At 48.3% G+C, this 22,499-nt stretch overlaps 1 protein-coding gene across 1 annotated transcript in view; it reads left to right on the top strand.

Moving 5' to 3' along the window:
- Nucleotides 1–18,368, top strand: part of AFAP1L2 (actin filament associated protein 1-like 2) — a gene marked incomplete at its 5' end in the record, with an annotated part of 26,902 nt that extends 8,534 nt beyond the window's left edge. Inside the window, 15 exons of the mRNA XM_010193692.1 lie at nt 1,908–1,998; nt 7,715–7,920; nt 8,481–8,660; nt 9,490–9,579; nt 10,350–10,434; nt 11,474–11,578; nt 12,224–12,435; nt 14,125–14,270; nt 14,700–14,811; nt 15,519–15,758; nt 15,847–16,096; nt 16,332–16,499; nt 16,748–16,929; nt 17,524–17,652; nt 18,004–18,368. Of these exons, the coding sequence (XP_010191994.1) occupies nt 1,908–1,998; nt 7,715–7,920; nt 8,481–8,660; nt 9,490–9,579; nt 10,350–10,434; nt 11,474–11,578; nt 12,224–12,435; nt 14,125–14,270; nt 14,700–14,811; nt 15,519–15,758; nt 15,847–16,096; nt 16,332–16,499; nt 16,748–16,929; nt 17,524–17,652; nt 18,004–18,030 (2,223 nt within the window). The remainder of the gene's footprint in view (nt 1–1,907; nt 1,999–7,714; nt 7,921–8,480; nt 8,661–9,489; nt 9,580–10,349; nt 10,435–11,473; nt 11,579–12,223; nt 12,436–14,124; nt 14,271–14,699; nt 14,812–15,518; nt 15,759–15,846; nt 16,097–16,331; nt 16,500–16,747; nt 16,930–17,523; nt 17,653–18,003) is intronic.
- Between the last annotated feature and the right edge of the window lie 4,131 nt (nt 18,369–22,499).

The raw sequence follows: 22,499 nt of genomic DNA, 5'->3' as shown, positions 1-22,499 counted from the left end.
GGGAAAGAGAAAAAAATAGCTTCTGGGGCAGCTGAGGTGCAGCCCCACCTAGTCCCTGTTTGCTTCCATTGTTTGTAGGAAACAAAATGGAGCAGCCCCTTTCCCCTCCCATTCTCCTTCCCTGATGCTTGTGAGACAGTATCAAATAAACCCACAGCGTTTCTTTGTGTAGGCAATTTGTTTATGGACATAGCACAATGTGAGCTGACTACACGCAGGAAGCCACCACAGATGGCAATTGCAGATGCATTCCCTGGCCAGAGTAGGGATTAAGTAAAGCTTTGGAGTGGCTGGGTTTGTTTTTGTTTCTTTAATTTGACACATTAGGACAGGTTCCTAAACCTTTCAGTGTTTGGAGGCAAATGTTTTCCAGCAGCTCAGAGTCTGCTCACAGCACCTGGCAGACCCATGGAGGAAGGAGTTTTCATCCAAGACACTTGAGAATTTTGCAAGGTTGGCAGAACGATGGGCAGCTGGCCCACGTGGGAGCAGAGGAACGTGATTTCGGCTGATGTCGCCAGGGCTTCTATCTCCCACATGCTCGGTGCATCCCCCTTCGTGGGCAGTTGCTGTCCAGAAAATCCTTTCCTGCAAAACTTCCTTTCTACTTCTGGGCAGCAGTACCTGTTGGTAGAATTATCCAGAGCAGGATTGAACCTGCATGTAATGATGATAGCATGACCTGCAAAAGGACTGATCCTGCCTTAGACTGCTCTGCAACACTTGTGCCCAGCTGGCCCCTCTTCTCCAGGCCACCAGGAGCAATCACATGGGCCAGCATGAAGGACCATGTGTGATCCATGACCTTCAACATTGCTGTCTCTGCAGAGGAGACCTGCTCTTCCACCTGTCCTCCTGGGAGGAATGGGGTTTTAGCCCTGCACGCCCTGAACATCCTACCCAGGATTTGCATGTGTCTTGGTCAGAAGCCAGCTGAGGCGGTGTGAGCCAGAGCATACCATTGTCAGATGACCAGGAGTGGTTTGACCTGGGCGAGGAGAGAGGACACCTCACTGGGGATCATGAGGCTACTGCTGGGTTGTGATGGGAGAGGTGGGATGCCATGTATTTTGGGAAGAACAAAAGCTGTGCGCTTATCATACTGTGATCTCTGGCTCCACTGTCTCACATTTAACAGTCATGTGAATTACTTTAAAAGTAAAAAGTTTGTTTCTTAGCTTCCCTCCTTTTTTTTCTTTTCTCATGTGCTGATATTTCTGAAGCATCAAGGCACTGTTTTTCCTACCAGCCCTTGCTTGTGTTTCGGGAGGGGTTTGGCAGCCACCACAGGGATTTTCCAACACTTGGACTCTTTTCAAAGGCTTATTTTCCATCACCCTTGTTTATCCATTTCCTTCATTTTTTGCTCAGAGTACCATTAAGATTCCTGATATAGTTCCTAAAGCAGAGATTTTTAGCTGTTGGTTTGCTATCAGTCAGAAACTTGGAGACATGACCAGTGACTGCTTTTCAGTGTAAAGCCAGGATTGCACCAAATATCTTCTTTTCTGATTAGGAGCACAGAGGATCATCCCGTTATGGTGAGCAGCTTAGGGAGGGTTGGTGCAGCAGGCAGGTGGCCAATGGGTTGGAACTGCTGCTTTTGAGGAAGCGCATGAGTTGATCTTCCCAGGGCTTTCAGCAATATTAAAGAAAATAGTATTTATTACACAATTACACAATAATTTCAAAGAACTCCTTTATATTTGAGCTAACTGCACTGGAAACCATTTGCAGTTTCTTTCTTCTCTGTCATCTCAAGCAGTTTACATGAAAACCCTGGTGTAGACATCTGAAAGGTCTCATCTACCAGGACACACTTTAGTGCTAAAAAAAGGGTGCCCCATTGTTTTCAAGCATCTGTTTTTACCTTAAATAATACATTTATTTATTTATTCATTCTGCAGATTCCTGAAACAAAACAACCTCCAGTCCCCAAGATCGACTCTCCAGAGGCATATTATGAAGAGGCCGAGCCATACGATGTCTCTGTAAATGGTATAACACAGCTCACTTTCTGGGGGGTTTCATGCGGGAGATGAAGGACTTGAGGTTTATGAGAACAAGTAAATGAAAGTGCGGACATTTCTTACAGCTTGTGAGAAAATTTTGTTTTCTGATGCTGGTCACATGTAATATTACAGATTTAATGCTAGCTGGAAAAAAAAGACTATTGAATTACTCAAATTTTTATGTTTCCTGTAGAAATAAGTAGTATGCTTGGATTAATATAACATCACTGTAAAATTTATAAACCATTGTGGGTTCTCTTTGTCTTGATGGTTTTCTGGAAGATATGTTGTAGCCAAATGCAAGTTTCTGTTCAGGAGTGAGTGGTGAAGCTGTGGTGGCTTGCATTCATGTCCTAGTGCTCTAATCGGCCCTTTGGGGCTCAAAATCTATGACTCTGTTGGTCTGTTAGACATGATAACTGTTTTTAATAATTGGCTATTTATTCAGCTCTGTCTCTTGTGGCAGTTTAACCATCTGGAAACTTGATTAAAAAGCCACACTTCATTCAAGGGGACAGCGTCTGGATTCCCCCTGCACACGCTTGCATGCCACCTGGTTCAGCGCCTCCCAGCAATGTCCCCAGCAGTGCCACCAATACCTGTCACCCGTGGGCTCCCCACCCCTTCGGGAGGAGACTGCTGCAGGAGGCTGAGCTTCCACGTTCTTGCTTTTTAAGATATATTCCTGCATCCTTCTTATGGTGAACACCCTTCAAGAGAGATTATTTCCCTCTGATCTGATAGGAGAGCTGATCTTGTCATCGCTTTATAATCCATTTAAGCCCAAATGAATCATAGTATCATAGAGACAGATTATACAGATGATATTGCTCTGCTGCAGGAGATCTCTGCTCATCAGCCTTCGCTGCAGCAGAGTGGGGCGCAGTGTGGGTCACTGTTCTCACCAAGGCCTAGGAGTTACAGTGCTAAACAAAGAAGGGAGACATAGAAAGATCTTTGTTTCCCTGAACCATCCTGTTTTGGCTGCAACCATGTTACAGTGGTGAACAGGAATATCTCACTCAGCTTGGGTGAGAAAAGGCACAGGCTCATCACAGCCAGGGTGAAACATGGCATTTGGTGCAGAGGAGAGGCCACCCCAGCTCTGCCACCTGTAGTTAGGTGCCAGCTTGGTTTTGCCAAAAAGCTCTGTGTTGTTTGGCTGAGGGCAGAGCTGTGAGGGTGGGGTGCATAGGGGTGAAGCACTCCTGCAGCCTTGTCCCTGCAGGGGGGTTCCAGTTGCCTGCAGTGTAAGATAAATGGACATTTTTTTCCCTGCTGCACACTGGGAAAGAGGATAATGGGCTAAGAGCTACAGCATGTAAATACATACACTGGATTTAGCTGGAGTATGGCCATGGATCCATGTGCTGGGAAACCCAGGTTATGTTATCCAGGCAGCTCCATAAACTCTGTGCTGCGAGCCTTGGCTGGCAGGAGTGATAAGCACACACCAAGCTTAAACCTCCGCTTTTCCTTGGTAACCTGCAGCTGAAAGATGCAAATACACCCACCACCCACTGAAATCCAGCCTAAGGAAGTGAGAGATCAGAGCCCTGCAAACATTGTCAAAAAAAGAGAGGAAAAAGCCCATAAAATGAGAGCATTCTCAAAATAGGGCAGTTTGTGACTGCTACAAAGAGCAGTTTGGGTGTTTTACTGAGCAGTATCACAGCCATGAGCGGAGATAGGAGCTGGTGAAAGTGAGCAGAGATGGGATGTGCAAGTCCAGGCAGTCCCTCGCTGCAAAGGTCTGTGGTGCTTTTGCTTCCTCTCACTGCTCAACCAAAAAGTCCCCTCTACAGGTCCCAGCAGGTCCCTTCTTCTACACAAACCACCTGGTGTGGTACAATGCTGATGGCTTTTAAGGTGTTTGTGTGAGAAGGAAAGCAGCATTGTGTTGCTGAGAATCTCTGTGCTTTTTGGCAGCCTCATGTTTGAGGTGATGCCCTGGAGTGAGTGGGAAGGAGGAGCAGGGAGGGATGTGGAGCAGCAGGTATGAGGCAGGAGGAGGCTGCGGGGGTCTGGAAAGGGTAAAGCATAGTATGCTTTGTGGAAGGGATGTCAGGCAGTGATGCTGGGAAACTCCTGGTGCCCTGGTTTGTCTCAAGAGATTAGGCTCCAAATCCCACAGCACATGGAGCAAACTTTCAGGTCTCAGTCATGCATGTTGGTTGAACAAGTACAAAACTGGGGTCTCCATCCCCTCTTCCCCATCTTGCTTATCAGATGGCAACAGTACCCTGTAGCTGTCCAAGGTGGTGTGATGCTCATTGCTAGCAACTGCCTTGAGACCTTAGTGCAACTGGTGTTCCTAAAGAGCTGTCTGGATGTGCATGGGTTGGCCCTGGCCAAATATGCTAAAACATGACTGCAGCAACCCCTTGAGCCCTCTGTGCTCACCCTCCTCTCCCCCCAAGCTGGATAGGGAAGGGGACAGTGGTTCAGGGAGCGGCTGCTGGTGTTTCTGACAGAATTACAGCGCGAGTGTTGGAGGACACCCACACGTTCCCAAACAAATGGGCGTAGTGAAATCAAACAAAAATAGGAACATCACTAAAATTAGTGGGTGTGCTGCCAAGAAAAAAAGGACATCAAAGCAAGCCTCTGGATGGGCTGAGGAGATAGAGGATTCGTGCAGCATCGGAGGTGGGAATGCGAGGCACTGTACGAAACCGTGGGTGAATTAATTAAAATGAAGCAGGCGGGCGAGTCCGCTGGGTCTGGGGTCCCTCTTTCATCAGCCAGATTCCCACCCCTCCGCTGGGGACGCCTCTGCCTTTCATTTTACAGCTCTGGCTTCCCTTTCCTCCTGGGCTGAAATGTGTTAAAGCGTTATCTTCCTCGTCCTCCGCTGCATTTGCATAATTGAAGGGTGTGATAAGAAACAGAGGGAAAATGCAAGGGGCAACGTGACTGCCAACTGAGCAATAATTATTCTGGCTGAAACGGCTCATCTGCCCTGCCTGATTGTAATTAAGAAGACGATGACTCTTTTTTAAAGGGAATTGCCTTGTTCGAGGGGAAGGGTTGAAAACGTTGTCCTTGTTTGAAGTCTCACCTTATGGCACAGGGATGGGGCAGCCTCACAGCTGAGGGGAGATCATGGGGCTGAGCTGGACTTGTCTGCATTTGCTTATCTGTGGCTTTCTCTCTTTGTCTCCCTTTCTCTTTCCTTTTGACTGCTCAGGTCTTTTTGGTAGGCTTGCTGCAGCTGGACCCAGGCCAGGGTTGCAGGTTACTGAGGGCGTTATTTATGCCACAATAACGATGGGTATGGCATCCTTTCCAAACCTGAAGTGCCTTTTAAAAAACAAACAAACAAACCAAAACAAAACAAAACACAAAACTGGGTTTTAGCAAAGATGATCAGGTACCTCCCCCTGGCATGACCCATTTCATGCATGGAGGGTAACTACCTCTCCCCTCTCTCTGCCCATGCTGGGTATATGCAAGGCAACATTTTTGGTGCCTTTCACCATGCTCAATATGACAATGAAGAGAACTTCACTAGCCTTTATTCCCTTGGTTCTGGAGACTGATGTGGAGCTGATGTGTGGTAACGCTGGCTGTGTTGACAGGTTCAGCACATGTTGTGGGTGCTCTGCTTGAGCAGAGGAGGCTCTGGTGTATGGAATGGTTAGAGCTTCCTGTGCCATGGTATTGATTTAGCTCCCTGGGAAGACAAACAGGAAAGCAGAGGTGGCTCTAGATGAGGACATCCCAGAGCATGGCTGCCACTGGTGTCACCTCAATGAGAGGATAAAACTGTGCTCTTAGTTGAAACTGCCAGTAGGTGGAATTGGAGACCGTGTACTGAAGTGCTTGAGGTGTATGGCTTGGGATTGAGTGAGCTCTAGTAGTGACGACAGTGTTGTCTCACCTCAGGGTTTGTCCCAGGTTGCCAACTACACAGCCTGGAAAATGCCTTTCCATCATGAGGCTGTTGCAGTGTCACTGGGCCAGCAATGTCTGCAGCTCTTCACATAGAGAAGAACTCGTCTCATGGGGCACTTGTGCTTGATGCGCAAAATAGCAGCCAGGGCTCCTGCTGAGAGCATGGAAGTGTTATTCCCCCAGGAGAAAGGTGGCAGCCTGAGAGACAATGCCTAGGTGAGGGGCACCAGAGACACCCAAAAGGTGCAAGAGGGGCAGCTAGTGATAGCCCCATGTTGGTAAGGAGGGAGATTCAGAAAATAAGGCTTGCTTAGACATCCTTGCTGCTGCATAAGAAAGGGTTCCTAGTGGTGCAGAGGTTCAGCTTCTTGGTATTTCTAGGGATAAGAAACCTCAGCACCTTTACTCTATCTGAATTTCTGGCCAGGGTGCCTGTGGATGAGGTCTGCATAGTGATAATGCATTGCAGGATAATGTTTTCCCCTAAAAAATGGACAGTCCAATACATTGAGGGTATGGAGTTGGTGAGCCAATAGTTGTCTGTTAGCACTGTTGAGAGACTTTGAAAGGGAGTATTTGCTTTTTAATAAGTTTGTTTAATTGGCACAGCTTTGATCACTTGAGGGATTTCATAGATTGAGATTTCACCAGAGGAGACTGGGGGTGAGGCTGCAGCTTTGTTACTGCATCTCAGTTCCTTTTATTTTAAGAACAAATAGACCCAACTTAAGAAATGTTCTTCAGTGAAGCTCCTAATGCTTCCCCCCCACCTTTTCTGGCTGCATTTCCTCTCTTTATTTCGCACTAATCCAATAATGTTACTTTTATGTAAGATATTATGATTTTATGAGAATCAAAATTAGGTTAAATTCTGATGAGAGAAACTCAATGGTATTCCTCCATGCTGTTTGGTAGGACAATAATGCAAAACCCTACACCAGTGCTGCCCAAATCTTACCATCTTATGCAAGCCTGCTTTGCGAATAAGAGCCATCCTGTAAACACCAGCAGAGCATTGCAAATTCCCCTGCAGTCAGTGGGAACATTTTAATTACTTCTGATGAATGTGGTACCGATGACCAGCTGTTCCTATCAGCTGAAAACTCCAGTAACCTACAATACATAAGAGCTGGCTATTGAAAATCTCAACTCATCCTAACAAAGTAGCAATCCATTTAAGAATGAACATGAAAAATATGATTACTGTTATTTACAGCTGTCATTTATGACTAATTTTTGCTGATGCAACTGTGCATTTCTTCAAAGCCCCTTGCTGTCCCTTAGATGCTGAGTAGAGAGAGAGACCTGTTAGCCCAGAGAGGGGAAGTGGAATGACATCTCAAATACAGTAGATCATTGCTTGCTGCATGGCCTTGCAAATACCATTTTTACTTCCAACATTCAGAGTACAAGGGCTGGTTGTAGCTTGCTGTTGCCTTGAAAACTGTGAGTGTTTGGCTTGAAGTGGAAAGTAGAAAATGCATTTCTGGGGAGGGAAATCAGCAAACATCAGAAAATGTCTAAGGGAATGTTCTCAAGTTTGTGGTCAACTGAGAAGTGTCTTTTGAGTGTTTGCTGACTGAGACTATTAGGTACAAAACATTGCAAAGAGATTAATATTGGGCTAGAAAGAAAAAAGGATCTGTGAGGGTTATTTTCCTGTTGACTATACACCCATAGGAGAGCCTCAAAAGACACATCCCTATGCTGGAAGCTTTTGCATGTGTGAGCATGGCTGAGGCGAGCAATAGGCCCAGAGTTGTCCTAGGAATGTATTTAATGATAGAGCTTTGCTTTTGTTATAGAAGATGGTGAAGCTGTTAGTAGCTCCTATGAATCTTACGATGAAGAAGAGAGCAGCAAAGGCAAGTCAGCAACCCACCAGTGGCCATCCACGGAAGCCACCATTGAGCTGATGAAGGACGCCCGCATCTGTGCATTCCTGTGGAGAAAGAAGTGGCTGGGACAGTGGGCAAAGCAGCTGTGTGTTATCAAGGACACCAGGTTACTGGTGGGTAGATCCTCCCAGAAGAATCTATTTTCATGAGCTAGGGAGGGAAGTGGCACCTCAGACCACATTAAGTAGCTGGCAAAACAAATACCTCTAGAAGTAATTGCTTCAAAAAATATGGTCCAGGGATTTGGAGATCTCATTCCATTTTCAGAGGGGACATGGACATGGGGCTGCTGAGGGGGACACAAGGGCAAATCTGCAGCCAAACTCTCAAAATGCCTAGAGATAGGGCTTGGGGAAATTTTCAGAGGTGGTTAAGCAGAAGGGATATTTAGTCCCCTGACTAACCACATACTTGACCCTCTAGCAGTATCTGTGAGAATATTTCAGACTATATATGCATATACATAGATGTATGTATGTCTCTATGCAGACATGTCCTGTGCATAGTCTCTGTGGACATTGCAGCCTTGTAGGACCTATAGGACCTTCTTGTGTTCAGTGCACTCAAGGTGTGTGGTTGCACTGAGACACTTCTAGGGTTGAGTTCATGCCAGCAAGCAAGTGGGATGGCTTCTCCTCAGCCTTTTACCTGCCTTCCCATCTTCCTTCCCCAGTGCTACAAGAGCTCCAAAGACCACAGCCCTCAGCTCGACGTGAATTTGCTGGGCTGCACTGTCATTCACAAGGAAAAGCAAGTGAGGAAGAAAGAGCACAAGCTGAAGATCATCCCTATGAATGCAGATGTCATCGTGCTGGGGCTGCAGAGTAAAGACCAGGCAGAGCAATGGCTCAGGGTCAGTGGTGCCTATGGGTCTTGCCACGCTGGCACTCCCAGGCTTCTACTCTGACTTTGCTGGGAGACCATATCTTATCTCAGTCCTGTCCTTGCACGCTCTGGTTCCCTTCCTCACTACAAGCCCATATACAAACACCACTGCATTTTCATGTCCTGGCACAGCTTCTTCCTGCAGCTGCCTGATGCCTTCCATGCACAGGAGGCCGTGGAGAGACCTCTAAGCCTAGCTGCTGCAGCAGGAGGGATGTCTAGGGTGGGTGCCCAGCATGAATTGGCTGAGGATGGAGGAGATGTTGCCCTTTCCCTGACATGGCAGTAGAAGAATGAGCTTTTACAAAACTCAAGGTGGCAGCAAGGCTGCAAGTGGCCAGGGCTGCCTTTGCTGGCAGCTTCTCCCTGGCTGACCTGGGCCTGGCAGTTTCTTCTGGGAAACGGCACCAAGCTGTGCCAAGGGAGGTTCAGGTTAGAGATAAGGAGGAAGTTCTTTACTGAGAGGGTTGTCAGAGGCTGGAACAGGCTGCCCAGGGAGGTGGTGGAGTCACCATCCCTGGATGTATTTAAAGAGCGGGTAGACAAGGTACTTAGGGATATGGTTTAGTGGGTAGACAGGAGCGGTTGGACGTGATGATCTCGGAGGTCTTTTCCAACCGAGCGATTCTGTGATTCTGTGATTCTGGCTGCCCACTGCAACACCAGGAAGGTCCCTAGGGTCATGGGGAATGTAAACTGTGGGTAAACTCCCAGGCTGCTGCAGTTTTGCTGTAGAGAAGAAGCATTGATCCCATTACTGCAGCTCTCTCACAGGCTATGGTTTGCCCTCTACACAGGTCATCCAGGAGACCAGTGGTCTGCTGTGCGAAGGAGGTGGTGAAGGCAACCAGTACATCCCAGATTCACAGCGTCTCAGTTACCCAAAGGTACACCTTGTCTCTACAGAGAGAACTAGCGTTTAGGCTTTTCCACGCTGTTCCTTTAATAAATAATAGTTGTTTGTGCAGTAATTTTGTCTGAGCAAAGGTTGATAGGAGTGTAAGCAGATCCCTGTTCTGCTGAAAATTTTACTTTGCAATCTTAATTTTGTTGCCATGTCTTTCCCTCAAAACTGAGTCAGCATTGGGCTCCCCTCCATAGAGGGGAGCAGCACTATCTTATCCAACAGGGCACTTGTGCTCACCAAGAGCTTTGGAAGAGACGTAGACCCTTGGATGCCAGGGCTTGGACCAGTCTCTAGTCCAGGTTTAGGTGACGCTCTCCTGGAGGCGGCTTATGGGAGTTTGTGGAGAACAATAGGAGAAGAAAGAGAACTTCCTAAGTCTCTGTTGCACACCCAAAGTGGACCTGTTTGGGCACCTGGCCTGTTCCTCTGCCCATGCGCTCCTATGGGGACTGGCAAATGTCCCCACCAGCCAGGCTGCAGGGCTGGAGGCCACAGAGTGGCACCAGTGGTGCCACCGCATCACCTCAGAGGTGAGCCCAGCCTGGGTAGTTTGTGTGCTGGATCTGCCTATGCTGGGCCCAGAAACAATGTTGAGGACATGGGTAGGGGATGTCTGTGTGAAAGCATCTGCTATGGAAAGGGTGAGACCCTGTATTTTTGGAGGGGGGGAGAAAGGCACTTGTGGCATGTGTTGACTGCAGGAAGGGGTCCTGTGCAGCTGTGGAGCTTGTGTCTGGTGCTTCTTGACAGGTGGAGATATCTGAAAGGTACTCTGCAGCCTCCGAGAGCGGGAGCAGCACGGACGGCCACCCAGAGACAGCCGAGACGAAAGATGGTAAAACCTTACCCTGGGAATGACAGGGAAACCGGGTCATCGGCTCTGCACGTGGCGAGGGTTTCTGTAGCTTCTCTTGCCACTGCTGCCTCAAACTGACCTGATGCGGGGTGAAAGCTGCCTGCGAATTTGATTGCAGTGCTTTTTTCCACAGCGAAGTGACAGGTGGATGTTGGGATTTCTCAGCAGTTACAGAGTTAGGATAGGGCTTGAGAAACCTGGGTGTGATACCTGCCCTACCACAGAGATCCTGCATGATTCTGGGCAAGTCACTTTGGGACAGTTTGAGATAAACGCAACCTAAGTGACTTTCCTCAGAGATGTCTGCAGAGAAACTTGGAGTCCCTGTGTGTGAAATGCTAAGCTGTCCCCAATGGGAGAGGTACACCTTCACACTAAGCTGTATCCACCATCTATAAGATGGGGCAGGTGAGTACATTAAAAGAGGAGATGCTCTGTTAGAAGGATGGTGGGACCCATCTATATATCAGAGAGAGAGAAAGAGAAATCCATGCTAAGGACTCACTGGAGTCACTCAACAGATGGAGATCAGCTGCTGAGTCCCTCTATGCTAGGACTTCATCATTTTGTTATGAAAGTGGGAAGGAAAATCTGGACTAAAAATATCCGACTTGATTTCTTACCAGCATTACCTCATGACAGCACAGCCGTATTCACTCACTGACTGATGTGCTCTGTAGGAAAATGCTTTGGGCATAAGCTTTCCCACTTCCCACCTTGAGCCTCCCTTTTTAAAAGGAGAAGACTTGAATGCAGTATATATTTATGGGTAATGGTTTTTAATTCAGTTCTTTGTAGTGTAAGAAGTAAAGGGAGGTTGGTACCTGCCCAGCAAGACCTGTGCAAACAGCCTCCCCACAGCTCCTGCAGCGACTGGTGGTTGGTCAGAGCTAACTCAAGCTATAGATTAAGCGTCTTTGGCAAATCACTTGACTGAGATTACTGGTGCCATCTTGCTAATCATCTCCCTGGCTGTGAGTTGGGAGAGCCATGCAGATGTCTTTTTCTTTTCTGGTAGTTAAGAAGAAGGGCACAACTGGCCTGAAACTGAGCAACCTGATGAACCTCGGGAGGAAAAAATCCAGCTCCCTGGATAGCCCAGAGCGATCCTTGGAGACTTCAAGTAAGTGACAGCATGAGCCCCTCTGCAGGGACTTGTCTCAGGGCTGGTTCTAAGGGTGCAGGGCAGGATGAGCACAACACATCATCCTCCTCAAATGCACATGTGCTAGGCTGTCTTGCGCGGGGAGGCAGAGGCCACCGTCTGCTCAGTCCATACCAGTACATCCATGGAGACTGAGGTACCTGTTAAACATTAAGGTGACTGTGTGGCTTACAAGGGCAGGTAATCACTCACAGGGTAACCCAAGAGGAAGAGCAGGTAACACCAGACATGCACACAGAGGGCATCTGTGCTGCTTTTCCTTGGGTATCAGCCCGGAGTGTGGGAGTCAGTATGGAGAGGGTTGTGTGGGTCAGCTGGTATTCACCGTCTGAGACCAACTTTGTCCAGCCATCTGCAGCCAACTTGCTGCTCCAAACCTAACCTGAACTTCAAGGGTCTCATTTTGAACAGATTTTTACCCTTTTCACCCAGTTTTGTATGGATAGGACAGCTTGTCTTTGTGCTTTTGCTCCTTGTTATCACCTATGGCTTTGTGTTGTGTGGTGATCTCAAACTTACTCATCAGACATCCTCATGCACACAAATGATTCCCTCTCCTCATGGGGTAGAAAATGTGCCTAAGTAACCTGTGCTTGCTTGCAGGTTACCTGAATGTCCTAGTGAACAGCCAGTGGAAATCCCGTTGGTGTCAGATAAAAGACGGTCACCTCCATTTCTACCAGGACAAGAACCGAAGTAAACTGGCTCAGCAGCCCCTGAGTTTGGCAGGTTGTGAAATTATCCCAGAGCCAAGCCCTGATCACCTCTACTCCTTCCGCATCCTGCACAACGGGGAAGAACGGGTCATTCTGGAGGTAGGGTGTAGATTTCCAAGCAAGCTCTGCTTTAAGTCACCAGCATAGGTGTCTTGGTAGGCCTAAATGCTGGTGAGGTCTTCCAGAGGAACCCTTAGTCAAGCGAAACAGACCCTGAAGTGTGGGACTTTGGTTCATCTCCTGTGGTCACATAGAAGGTGACTGTGCCTGATGCTGGCGACTCCAGAGGACCATTCAGCCTTCATCTTAGGCACTCATCTTAGGATGGGATGAAGGGTCCTCTGGAGGTGCCCATCTCTCTCCACTAACTGTAGGATAACCTTGGATGATCAAGTTATATGGGATGCATTCCAGATGGTTAATGTTAGATGAGAGGAATGCCACTTCAGAGATTTAAGTCTGTGGTTAGGAGAAACAGAGAGCTTCTTCTGAAAAGAGATTCCCAAAGCAGTCATGCATCCCAAGTAAAGCAATCACAGGTCTGCTCCTGAAAGTGCAAGTGAATTCATCTCCATCTGTTACTTTCCTTTGCCTGCATCCAGGACTGTTTATCTCTAATCTTAGTTCTCTCTGATGACAGCGTGATTATAGTAGGAGGTGGACAATGTGAAGTGATTTCCTGTATTTTTCCATTGGGTGGAATATTTATAGCTGAACAACTGACTTTGAGGGCCTGCCATGAAGTTTGAAGGTGTTTTTGTTTAGCTTGTGATTCAGGGTATGTCTGTGTCGAAGAAATTTTGCCTAATTACAGATGTGAAGAAGAGGTGCTGGGAAAATTTATGTTTTGTGAATGGAAGAATCTATATTTTGTTGGGATGTCAGACTCAATGTACAGACTGGCTGGCAGGCTTCCCAGGGACTGAAGTCTCTGCTAAATAAAACAGATTGAAAGCTTAAAATACACTTTCCACTTTGGGATTCACTTGCCCTGAATTTTACTTTGTGCTTACGGCTCTAACTCCTCAAATCAAAGCAAAAGATTGCTGCACCAGCGCACCTCTCGCTTCAGGTAGAAGTCCCCACTACTGGCAAGTACAAGTGGCTGTTTGCTAGAGCTGACTTCAAGGCATCACATTTAACTCTTCATTTTGCAAAATGCCAGACTGTCCACTGCAGCCAGGACTTTATACTGACCGTGTTAAAGTGAGGGGCTCTCTTTGCTGTTTTCTGATCCTAGTTTAAGCTCTCCTCTGCCCCTGCAAACAGCCCTGGAAGGGGTTTTGGCTCTGGCGTAAGGACCTAGCAGGCTCCCTGGTGTGCTGCGGTCTCCTTGCTGTCTGTTTTTGGCAATCCCATTGCTGCGCTCTGCTGGTGCAAAATAAAATCAGCACACTTTCCTCGCTAATACCAGCTCCCTGCCAGCATCTCCAGCCCCAGAGACTTTTCTTACTCTTGTAGGCAGCTGAGTTGATCATCACTGAGAGGAAAATGCAGACTGACAAGGAATTTTAGGAAGGAGTTAAGCAGAGAGCTGCATTCATGTAGCTTCTAAATTTACAAATCAGTCCATACGCAGAGCAGTGCTTCTTTCAATGAGGTCTCATATTTAATATAAATACCTGGCCATTCATAGTTCCACTCGCAAGCCCAGAGGACTGCCAACATATTTCCCCATCCAAGGCTAAGACAGAATTAGCACTAATGGCATAAACTGTCAGCATTAGCCCTGGGAGTGCAAAGAAATTGTTATCACAACCTGTGCTATCTTTCTGATCTCCTTGTTAGGCGAAGACCTCAGAAGAAATGGGCCACTGGCTGGGCCTCCTCTTGTCAGAGTCAGGTTCAAAAACAGACCCGGAGGAATTTACCTACGATTATGTGGATGCTGACCGGGTTTCCTGCATTGTGAGCGCTGCAAAGAACTCTTTCTTGTACGTCAGCCATAATGTACGGGGCTGCAGGGACGGGCAAGGGGGAAGCAAGCTGGACGGGGCTCCCTCTGCTTGCGGGAGGTTGGCTGCCATGGGAATAGGTGGTAAATTCACAGCTGCAGCTCAGTCGCTTTCTTTGGAAGCTCAGTCTGGGGCAGAAGAGCACTTGTCATTGTCCCACCATGATGTGCTCAATGTGAGCTGCAGCTTGCCATGGGGAAAGGAAGGAGCCGAGGGGAAATGTAGCCCCACTCAGTTGTGCGCTGCTTAATGGGCACCGGGAGCAGTGATCACATCACTGCACGGCTCTGCCTTCACACCTCTTGCATCTGCTGCATGGCCCTGCCCAAACCCCAGGACTGCTGTGTTCAGATGCCCCAAAATTATGATCCGTCCCTTATGACGGGATGTCCCGCTGCCTGTTCACAGCTTAATGCAGAGAAAGTACTCGGAGCCCAACGCCTACATCGACAACCTGCCCAGGGGCAAGGCGCAGCAGGAGGAGCTGTACGATGATGTGGATCTGCCAGACCTGCCTGTGGTAAGATGCCCAGCGCTGCAGGCAGCTGCCTCCTGCAGTGAGCTCTGCAGAGACCATGGGCAAACAGCTGGCCTGGGGGAGCCTCCAGCAGGGAAGGGAGAGGTTTTTTTCCAACAGGGGTTAAGGGGGTCCCAGCCCCTGGGGATGTCCCAGCTTTTGCAATGGAGCAGAAGCAGGTGTTGGAGAAGAGTTGCTAAGGAGTGGGAGAGAGGTTTCCAGCAAGGTGCTGTAGGGATCCTCAGGCAGCTGGGCTAAAATCCCCCAGTTTCTACCAGGAAACAGCATAGATTATTTGACAATAGTGGACTGTTTAGAGCCCAGACTATCAAAACTCCTTTTGATGCCTGTGAGAGCAAGTCCTGTGTGTAAGGACAAGAAAGATGGGCCATGCAGAGGATGGGGCTGTTATTCTGGGAAAGGCAGAGTACCTGGCAGGAGCTGCCAGATGTACAAGAGTGTTAGATCCTTACATGGGGTTGCTGCTACCACTGGAAAGACCTATTGAAGGAGAGCAGGAGGGGGCCTTTCCTTCAGTACACCAAAAGCCTCTGTAGGGAATGACTATGGGAATGGGGTTTTAGATCCTCTAAGATTTATGGAAAATAATCCAGATTGCCCAAGATGCTGCAGCTCTGCAGCGAGACATTTCCTGTACTTCTGGCTGCAGCAGATGGTCCCTTTTCAGGGAGCATTCTCCTTTTTTGCAGGAAGAAGCACCTAGGAGTGAGAGCAAATCAGAGGGAGACCAAGACAGAGTGTACCTGGATCTCACCCCAGTGAAGTCCTTCCTACACTGTGCTGGCAAGAAGTCGTGCGAGCATTCACCCCTCAGCTCACCGCCTTTAGAAAGGGCTGCCAACAAGACTACAGCAGAGAGCACAGCTGAGACAGCCCCTGTGGCTAAGGAAGCTGAGCCCAGTAGTAAGGCAATGGAGACCTCAGAGCAGGTACTGTCCTGAACTGTGGTGTGGGGCCAGGTTTAATCAACCACCCAGTTCCCCCACCACATCACCCCACTTCATTTTTCCCCCATAGAAACACCCAGAGAAGCCAGAGCCTGACGAGGCACTGCCACGGACGCCCGCTGTCAAGATCCAGGCACAGCAGCAGAATATCGCCTTCCCCCAGCCAGCCCCCGAGCTGCTGGCAGGCACGGCGACAGTGGGCAGTCCCCAGCCACCAGCAGGCACGGTGACAGCCGGCAGTCCCCAGCCGCCGGCAGGCATAGTGACAGCTGGCAGTCCCCAGCTGGCACCCGCGCACCGGCCCAAGATGCCACTGCCGAGTGAGTGGGCTGCTCATGGGGCCAGTGGGTCCCTGCGGCAGAAGGGGTTCAGGGTTTGGGAGGTGGTGCTCTAGGCTTGCCACTGCTATTACAGTACCTTTGCAGTGCCCAAGGGGCTGATGAGTCTCTTGATTACTTTCCAGACCCTCGTTCGTTTTGTTTCCAAGCACCTGGAAAAGTTTTTCCCTCCTCATTTTCCCCTGGCTGAGCTTGTTTTGGTGGGTTGTATTTCCAGCTGCAGCAGTGGAAACCAAGCTGGGCAAAAACAGGACAGAGGCGGAGGTGAAGAGGTTCACAGAGGAGAAGGAGCGGCTGGAGAAGGAGAAAGATGAAATCCGGGCTCAGCTCACCCAACTGCGCAAGGAGAGGCGCGAGCTGAAGGAAATGCTCATGGGCAGCACAGGTAGAGAAGGGCAAGGGCTGATGTGTGGAAATGACCAAGGTGGAACCATGGAGAGGGAGTGGGTAATGAACCTGGAGGCCTGGGATGTAGCCCAAATGGCACTAGAGCCTGCTCTGTCACAGTCCCTCTTGGGGCAAAATATAAGGAAAATGTACAGGGAAAAATGTAACGGTACAGGTAAAGTGTACTCTGGTCCTCATTTCCTCTCCCAGTTCCAAGTCAGCATCAAGTTACCTTTCCCTTCACAGACAAGAGCCTGGAGCAGAGGCTAAAGGGGATAGAAGAAGAGTGCAAAAGGAAGGAGGGCCGGAGGGTGGACTTGGAGCTAAGCCTCGTGGAGGTGAAGGAGAACCTGAAGAAGGCAGAGTCTGGTCCTGTGACACTGGGCACTGCAGTGGACACCACACACCTGGAGAACGCAGCCCCCCGGGTATGTGGGGGGGACCCCCAGTCTGCACTGTGGCCTCCCAGCAGCTGGGTGGTCACACCATCTCAGTCCACTTGAGAATTTATTATTATTATTATTATTTTAATATTTATAGTTTATATTTCCATGTTATCTAAATGTTATTATATGTACTAAAAATAAAATAATAATCATATAATGAGGTAACAGCAGTGCTGGGGAGGTGAAAAGGGGCTGGAGCTCAGGAGAGAGGCTGTATTTCCCTATGGGATCTTGACCCTCTGGGGCTAAGCAGATTGGACCCAGCTCCTGCACTCAGCTAAGCCAAGGGGTGTTGTTTAGTGGGGGACAGATTCAGGCATCTGAGTTCCTTCTTGGGAACTTGGTTCCTAGGAAACAGAGGTCACCACATGAGCCCTTCTCTGTACCTCTGCTTGAGTCCTCCACACCCAAACACACCATGCATACATCCTGGGGATATTTTGAAATTGGCATGTCACTGAAAAAAATGTGCCTCGGTGCAAGTGGGATGTGACTGTGATGAGGAAAGGGTGGGGAAAGGTAGCAATCCCTCTCAGTAGTCTGAAGTCATCGCCATTTCTATTATTTTTATTGTAGATCCAGGCAAAAAATGCCAGTCCAGCAAGCAGCGCAGAGAACTCACCAGTCAATTCAGCAACAGCTTTGAAAAACCGGCCTTTATCCGTCATGGTGACAGGGAAAGGAACAGTTCTACAGAAGGCTAAGGTAATGTGTCAATTGGTACAGGAGACATCCATCTGGGACAGCCACTGCCTTTCTCTCCTGGCAGTGAGGCAGAGTGGCTGTGGTGGGATGGTGTTGGAGGGGGTCTCACATCTGGGAAGTGCCCCTGGGAGCAGACCAGCCTGGTTTTCCTCTGCTCTTTTCACCTGGGCTTGCCCTGGCTGAAATTTAAATGAATAAATGTGGCTATTGCTTATAACCCAGACATCCCTGACCCACCCTGTGGCCAAAAACACTCAGGTAGCAGATGATCGGGTTAATCCTGTGCACAGTATGGCTACTGTGGCTTTGCCAGATTTGCCTTTTGACTAATTTGCCTTTATTCCTTGGCAGGAATGGGAGAAGAAGGGAGCTAGTTAGAACCACGTTTTTCAGAGATGGACTAAAGACTGGGATTGCCCATGCATGGCCAAGGGGATTCAACCATCTGTAGGTGGAGGTTGGACATGCAAGACAACCATACGCCAAGCGTCTCCTCCACGTCGCGCCAACTGCTCAGCCGCAGCAATGGAGTCAACAGCTGCTGATATAAATTATCCCAAATGATCTTGCTCTTTCCAGACAGGTCCCAATCACGTAGCTAAAACAATAACAACCAGTGGCAATCCTTGCATCAAGTTCCTAACCCAGTTGATGTAAACACGAATGTTACTGTACATAGGGGTGTTTTGTGTATTTCTACTCTGAAGGTTTATCAACGAGTTACTAAAGTTTCTGTATTAGTGGCAGTAGTGGGTTCAGAAGGGGCCCCCACTATTCTTTATTCCCTGGTGGTTTTCAGCATGTCATGGCAAATTGCAGTCAACTAAAGTCTCACCTGTCTTGCTGCCAGTCATCACTCAGCTGCATTTCATCCGCTCAAGGGTGCTACCCACATGCAAGTGATACCTGGGACATGAATGAGAAGCACACAGCAGCCTGTCTGGGGGATTTTTTTAATCCGTTACTGCTACCAGCCTGCTGCAGATTTGCCAGAATACTGAGAAAAAAACCCTGCTTACCTTCTTGTGCTGTAAGCTGTGCTACAAACTGGTGCCACTAAGAGCTCTCAGCAAAGAAGATCTGCCAAGCAAATTCAGTTAATTTTAAGAACTTGATCTACTTTACCTCAGAAGTTTGTTCTGAAAAAAAAATTCCTATCTGAATACTTGTTAATAATTTCCCAAAGGCCCAGGCCTACTCTTCTGTTGGACCAGGAAGATGGATCCCAATGCCCCCTTCAGGGTTTGCCCTTCCCAAGGGGAGGTAAAGCTCCTGCCCTGGCTGTGAGCACCACTTTGCTGATGCTCTCTGGTCCCCACAGAGCCATGGCAGGTTTGCCAGGCCCACAGCTGTATGATCTGCTTAACAAAAGCTCTCCTCCAGGCCTGGCAGGCAAGGTTACACCACTGTGTCTCTGTCTTGGTCCTGTTACCCTTATTTCCAAATTAGTAAAATTAATATAGCCTTTGGGCCTGGCAGTGTGGCCCACAAAATCCACCCTTCTACATCCTAGCCAAGCTTTCTAATGAAAGATGTTGGACATTTGGGACAGCTAAACTTAGACACATTGAAATCTGAAGAGAAGGAGAGGGCGGTGTCAGAAACCCATACCACCCTGTAACCTGCTGTCATGTCTGGTGGCCTGGAGACACCTCTGCCCATCTCCTCTGATGGTCCTTCAGCCTTGGAGCCCAGGCGCAGTAATTGAGTGGACTGTGCAGGGGCTGCAGCTGCTTTCCAACCTTGCATAGCTAAAGCAGCACCGGTACCCTGGCTGGGTGGTTGTTCCTGAGGTCTTGCAGCTACACTGACAAGCATCACTCAGAGCCAAGGTAAATAGAGACAGGCAAAAAAGAGTTGTACCTTCCTAACCCTTGAAAACCTTTGACAGGCCTGAGGCCGCCTCTAAAGGGATGCTCCTCCTTCGCAAAAAGGCCCAAGAGCCGGTGGGGGGGCAGGAGATGAAAGGCTGTGACACCCGGAGCTGGTGGTGGCAGTAGGGTGAGGATGAGGGGCTCTGGGCTTGCTCACCACTGCCAAAGAGCTGGGGTGCAACAAAGCACTTGGTCAGGGTATCCTGGAGGCAAGGAAAGTGCCCTCACTCCCATTTATTTTAACTTTTCAAGTCTCTGCTGTGGTGCAGATGGAGGAATTTGCTAATCCTAGGCCTCAGGAGTTCACAGGCACCAGCTGCCAGGCCTATCCCTATCAGCAAGGTTTGCATATAGGAAGAACTCATGCAGATAAACTACTGAAACTTCTGGTTAAGGATCCAGGAGACTCCTTCCTCTCCAAAGCACAGGGAGGCTTTTGTTTTGCCTCATCATGAGCTGGCAGGAGACTCTCTATACCCTAAAAGTACACGTAGTACCATGTCCTCACCATACATCCTGCTGTTGTCCTCCAGAAGTTGTCCAGATATTTCACAGTGGTACTGTGACAGCGATGGATGAGAGCAGCTCTGCTTTCCCTGCCACAGCCAGTCAGCTTCGGTGGTCATGCTGGGACATCTCCATCAGGGGAGGGTAAATGTAGGCAAGTCCTGAGCAACACATGTTCCCCAGACAAGAAACATTAAACAATGTCTCTGCATTCCCATTGTTTTCCTAACTCAAGGCATTTCCTTTGTTGTAACTGTGATCCATGAAGTGGCGCTTTAGAGGGTTTTATAATAAAATGTTGAGTATATTATGTTACCAGTGTTTTTCCTTTGTAACGTGGCTTGTCCCTGCTTTACTTTCCAGTAGCTTTCAAGTACATCAAACACCAACACTGTTAATTACTACAAAGTTCCTTAGCTATGCAGTCCACAACTACAGTGGAATATATAGATAGAGATATATATATATCTATCTATATATCTATCTCTTAAATAATTTAGTCTTCTATAGTAACTGCAACACCAACCAAAACCTTTCCAGATCGCTAACCCACTGAAAAATGGCAATAACCTTGACAATTTGCATGAATACATGGGACATTCTTGCCTGTATCTCAGCAGCACAGTCCTCTTGCATAAAACCAGCAGATTAAAAAAAAATTAAAAAAAAATGCATCCACTACCTTCCTCTGGCCACTAGATAGCAACTGTGCAACGCTTAGTGCCTGCTGCAGGCACTGAAGGGAAAACCAGGATGGGGTTTAGCTGGAAAGCAAGGAAGAAGATAGATCGTAGAGAAATGAATGTTCATGTGCGTTGTCTGCAGGTATGAATCACATTAATTCACTTGTACCGAAGAGAGTAAGATTGCAGGCTTTTAGCAAGCTGAAGCAGCCAGCTGGCTTTAAGGAGAGCATCAGCAGACCCAGGCCCAGTGTTCCAGCATCTCTCACAGGCTGGCCCTAAGTGTCAGTGCTCAGAGAGGGACCCCACTGTGCCCCAAGCCCAGCTCCCCTGCTGCAGCCTTTGCAGTACAGGCACCAAACACATTTACTCATCACAGACAGCCATGATTTTGCTTGCTGAGTGAAAGTAAGACTAAAGGGGGTGAAATTCATGGCACTTACTTAAATCCCAGTTGCTTTAAGGAGAAACAGGCTCTACCCTGAAGTCAGCACATGGCCCATGACTGGTCAAGGCTCCTCCAGCAATCCTGCAGAGCAGAGGAATTCACAGCTCCGTTAGTTATGTCCCAGACATCGAACAGCGACCTGGCACAGACACCATTCTCTGCACTCCCCTGATGCCAGATAGGATTAGCGCTGGCTTCCCAGGGACCCCCCCCCCTCCTCAGTGGCTGTGCCAGCCTCAAACATCAACCCAGCCTTAAGGGAACGAGCTCCCATCGGGTAAGTTCTCATTAAGTATTTCTGATTGGGTCAAAGCAAGTCTGTGAGAGTGCATTTAATAAGGGATCATGTCAAAAACCCAAGCCACTTACTTACTCTTTTTAATTAAAATTTTCAGGAAAAAGGACCTAGAAGTCAGCCAGGATCTTCAACTCTAGTTTTTAAAAAGAAAAAAGCTCCAGCAACTGCTCAGCAATGTCCTGCTTGCCTGTGGGATCAGCAGGTCTCTCCAAGACCATCTCATATATCCTGATCTTTGTTACCAGCTTGGCTTTTCCTCCCAATGCCCCACCACATTCTTACCTTGAAAAGCGCTTTGTCCCATACAAAAGAAGAGCTGATGGGTCCTGCCACTGCCAGCACACATCTGAGCAATCATCCAAGGCTTCAACATTCAGCCACATGTAGAAGAGAGATCACAGCAGCAGCACATGGGTTCTCAACACATGGGAATGCCTGTGTCATTTCGGGCACTGAGACCTCAGCCAGGTGCACCCAGAGGCGAAGGGCTGGGTTTAGAACCAGCTTTCCTGAAACTCCTCCATGAGTTTCCAATCTTTCATACCATCTCTATTTAAGAAACTGATGCACAGGGCTACATATATCCCATCCAGCATTAAAATGTCTCCAGCATGAGACTTTGCAGTCTGCTATTCCTGAATCACACAGAGAGGTTTGTCTACGGGTGCTTAAAACCAGGAGGATGATACAAATGCAGGGTTCTCCCCAGCTCAGGACCCAGGCAAGAATCCTTTGTTCCAGTAAACCCATGCACTCTAAAGAAGTACTTACTAACTATGTATTAAAGAAAACTCACCAAGATCACACCAAAACACATTTGTCACAAGGCAAAATGCTCAGCAGCACTGCACAAACTATCCTGCAGGTAACAGCGATAGAAGAAAAAGGCTTTAAGCACCTGTATGAGGCCAGGAAAGCACATCCCAGCTCCAGAGCTGCCTGCCAAATATGGCAAATGTAAGGCAAATATGCTTCCTTTTGAGGGAGAAGCCTGATCCTGCACAGAACAAATGCTTGTGAGCAGCGACTGGCAGAGA

Source organism: Mesitornis unicolor, unplaced genomic scaffold, assembly GCF_000695765.1.
Source record: "Mesitornis unicolor isolate BGI_N332 unplaced genomic scaffold, ASM69576v1 scaffold46771, whole genome shotgun sequence".
NCBI classification, from domain to species: domain Eukaryota; kingdom Metazoa; phylum Chordata; class Aves; order Mesitornithiformes; family Mesitornithidae; genus Mesitornis; species Mesitornis unicolor.
Note: the sequence above shows the minus strand (reverse complement) of the source record. Positions and strands in the feature narration are given on the sequence as shown.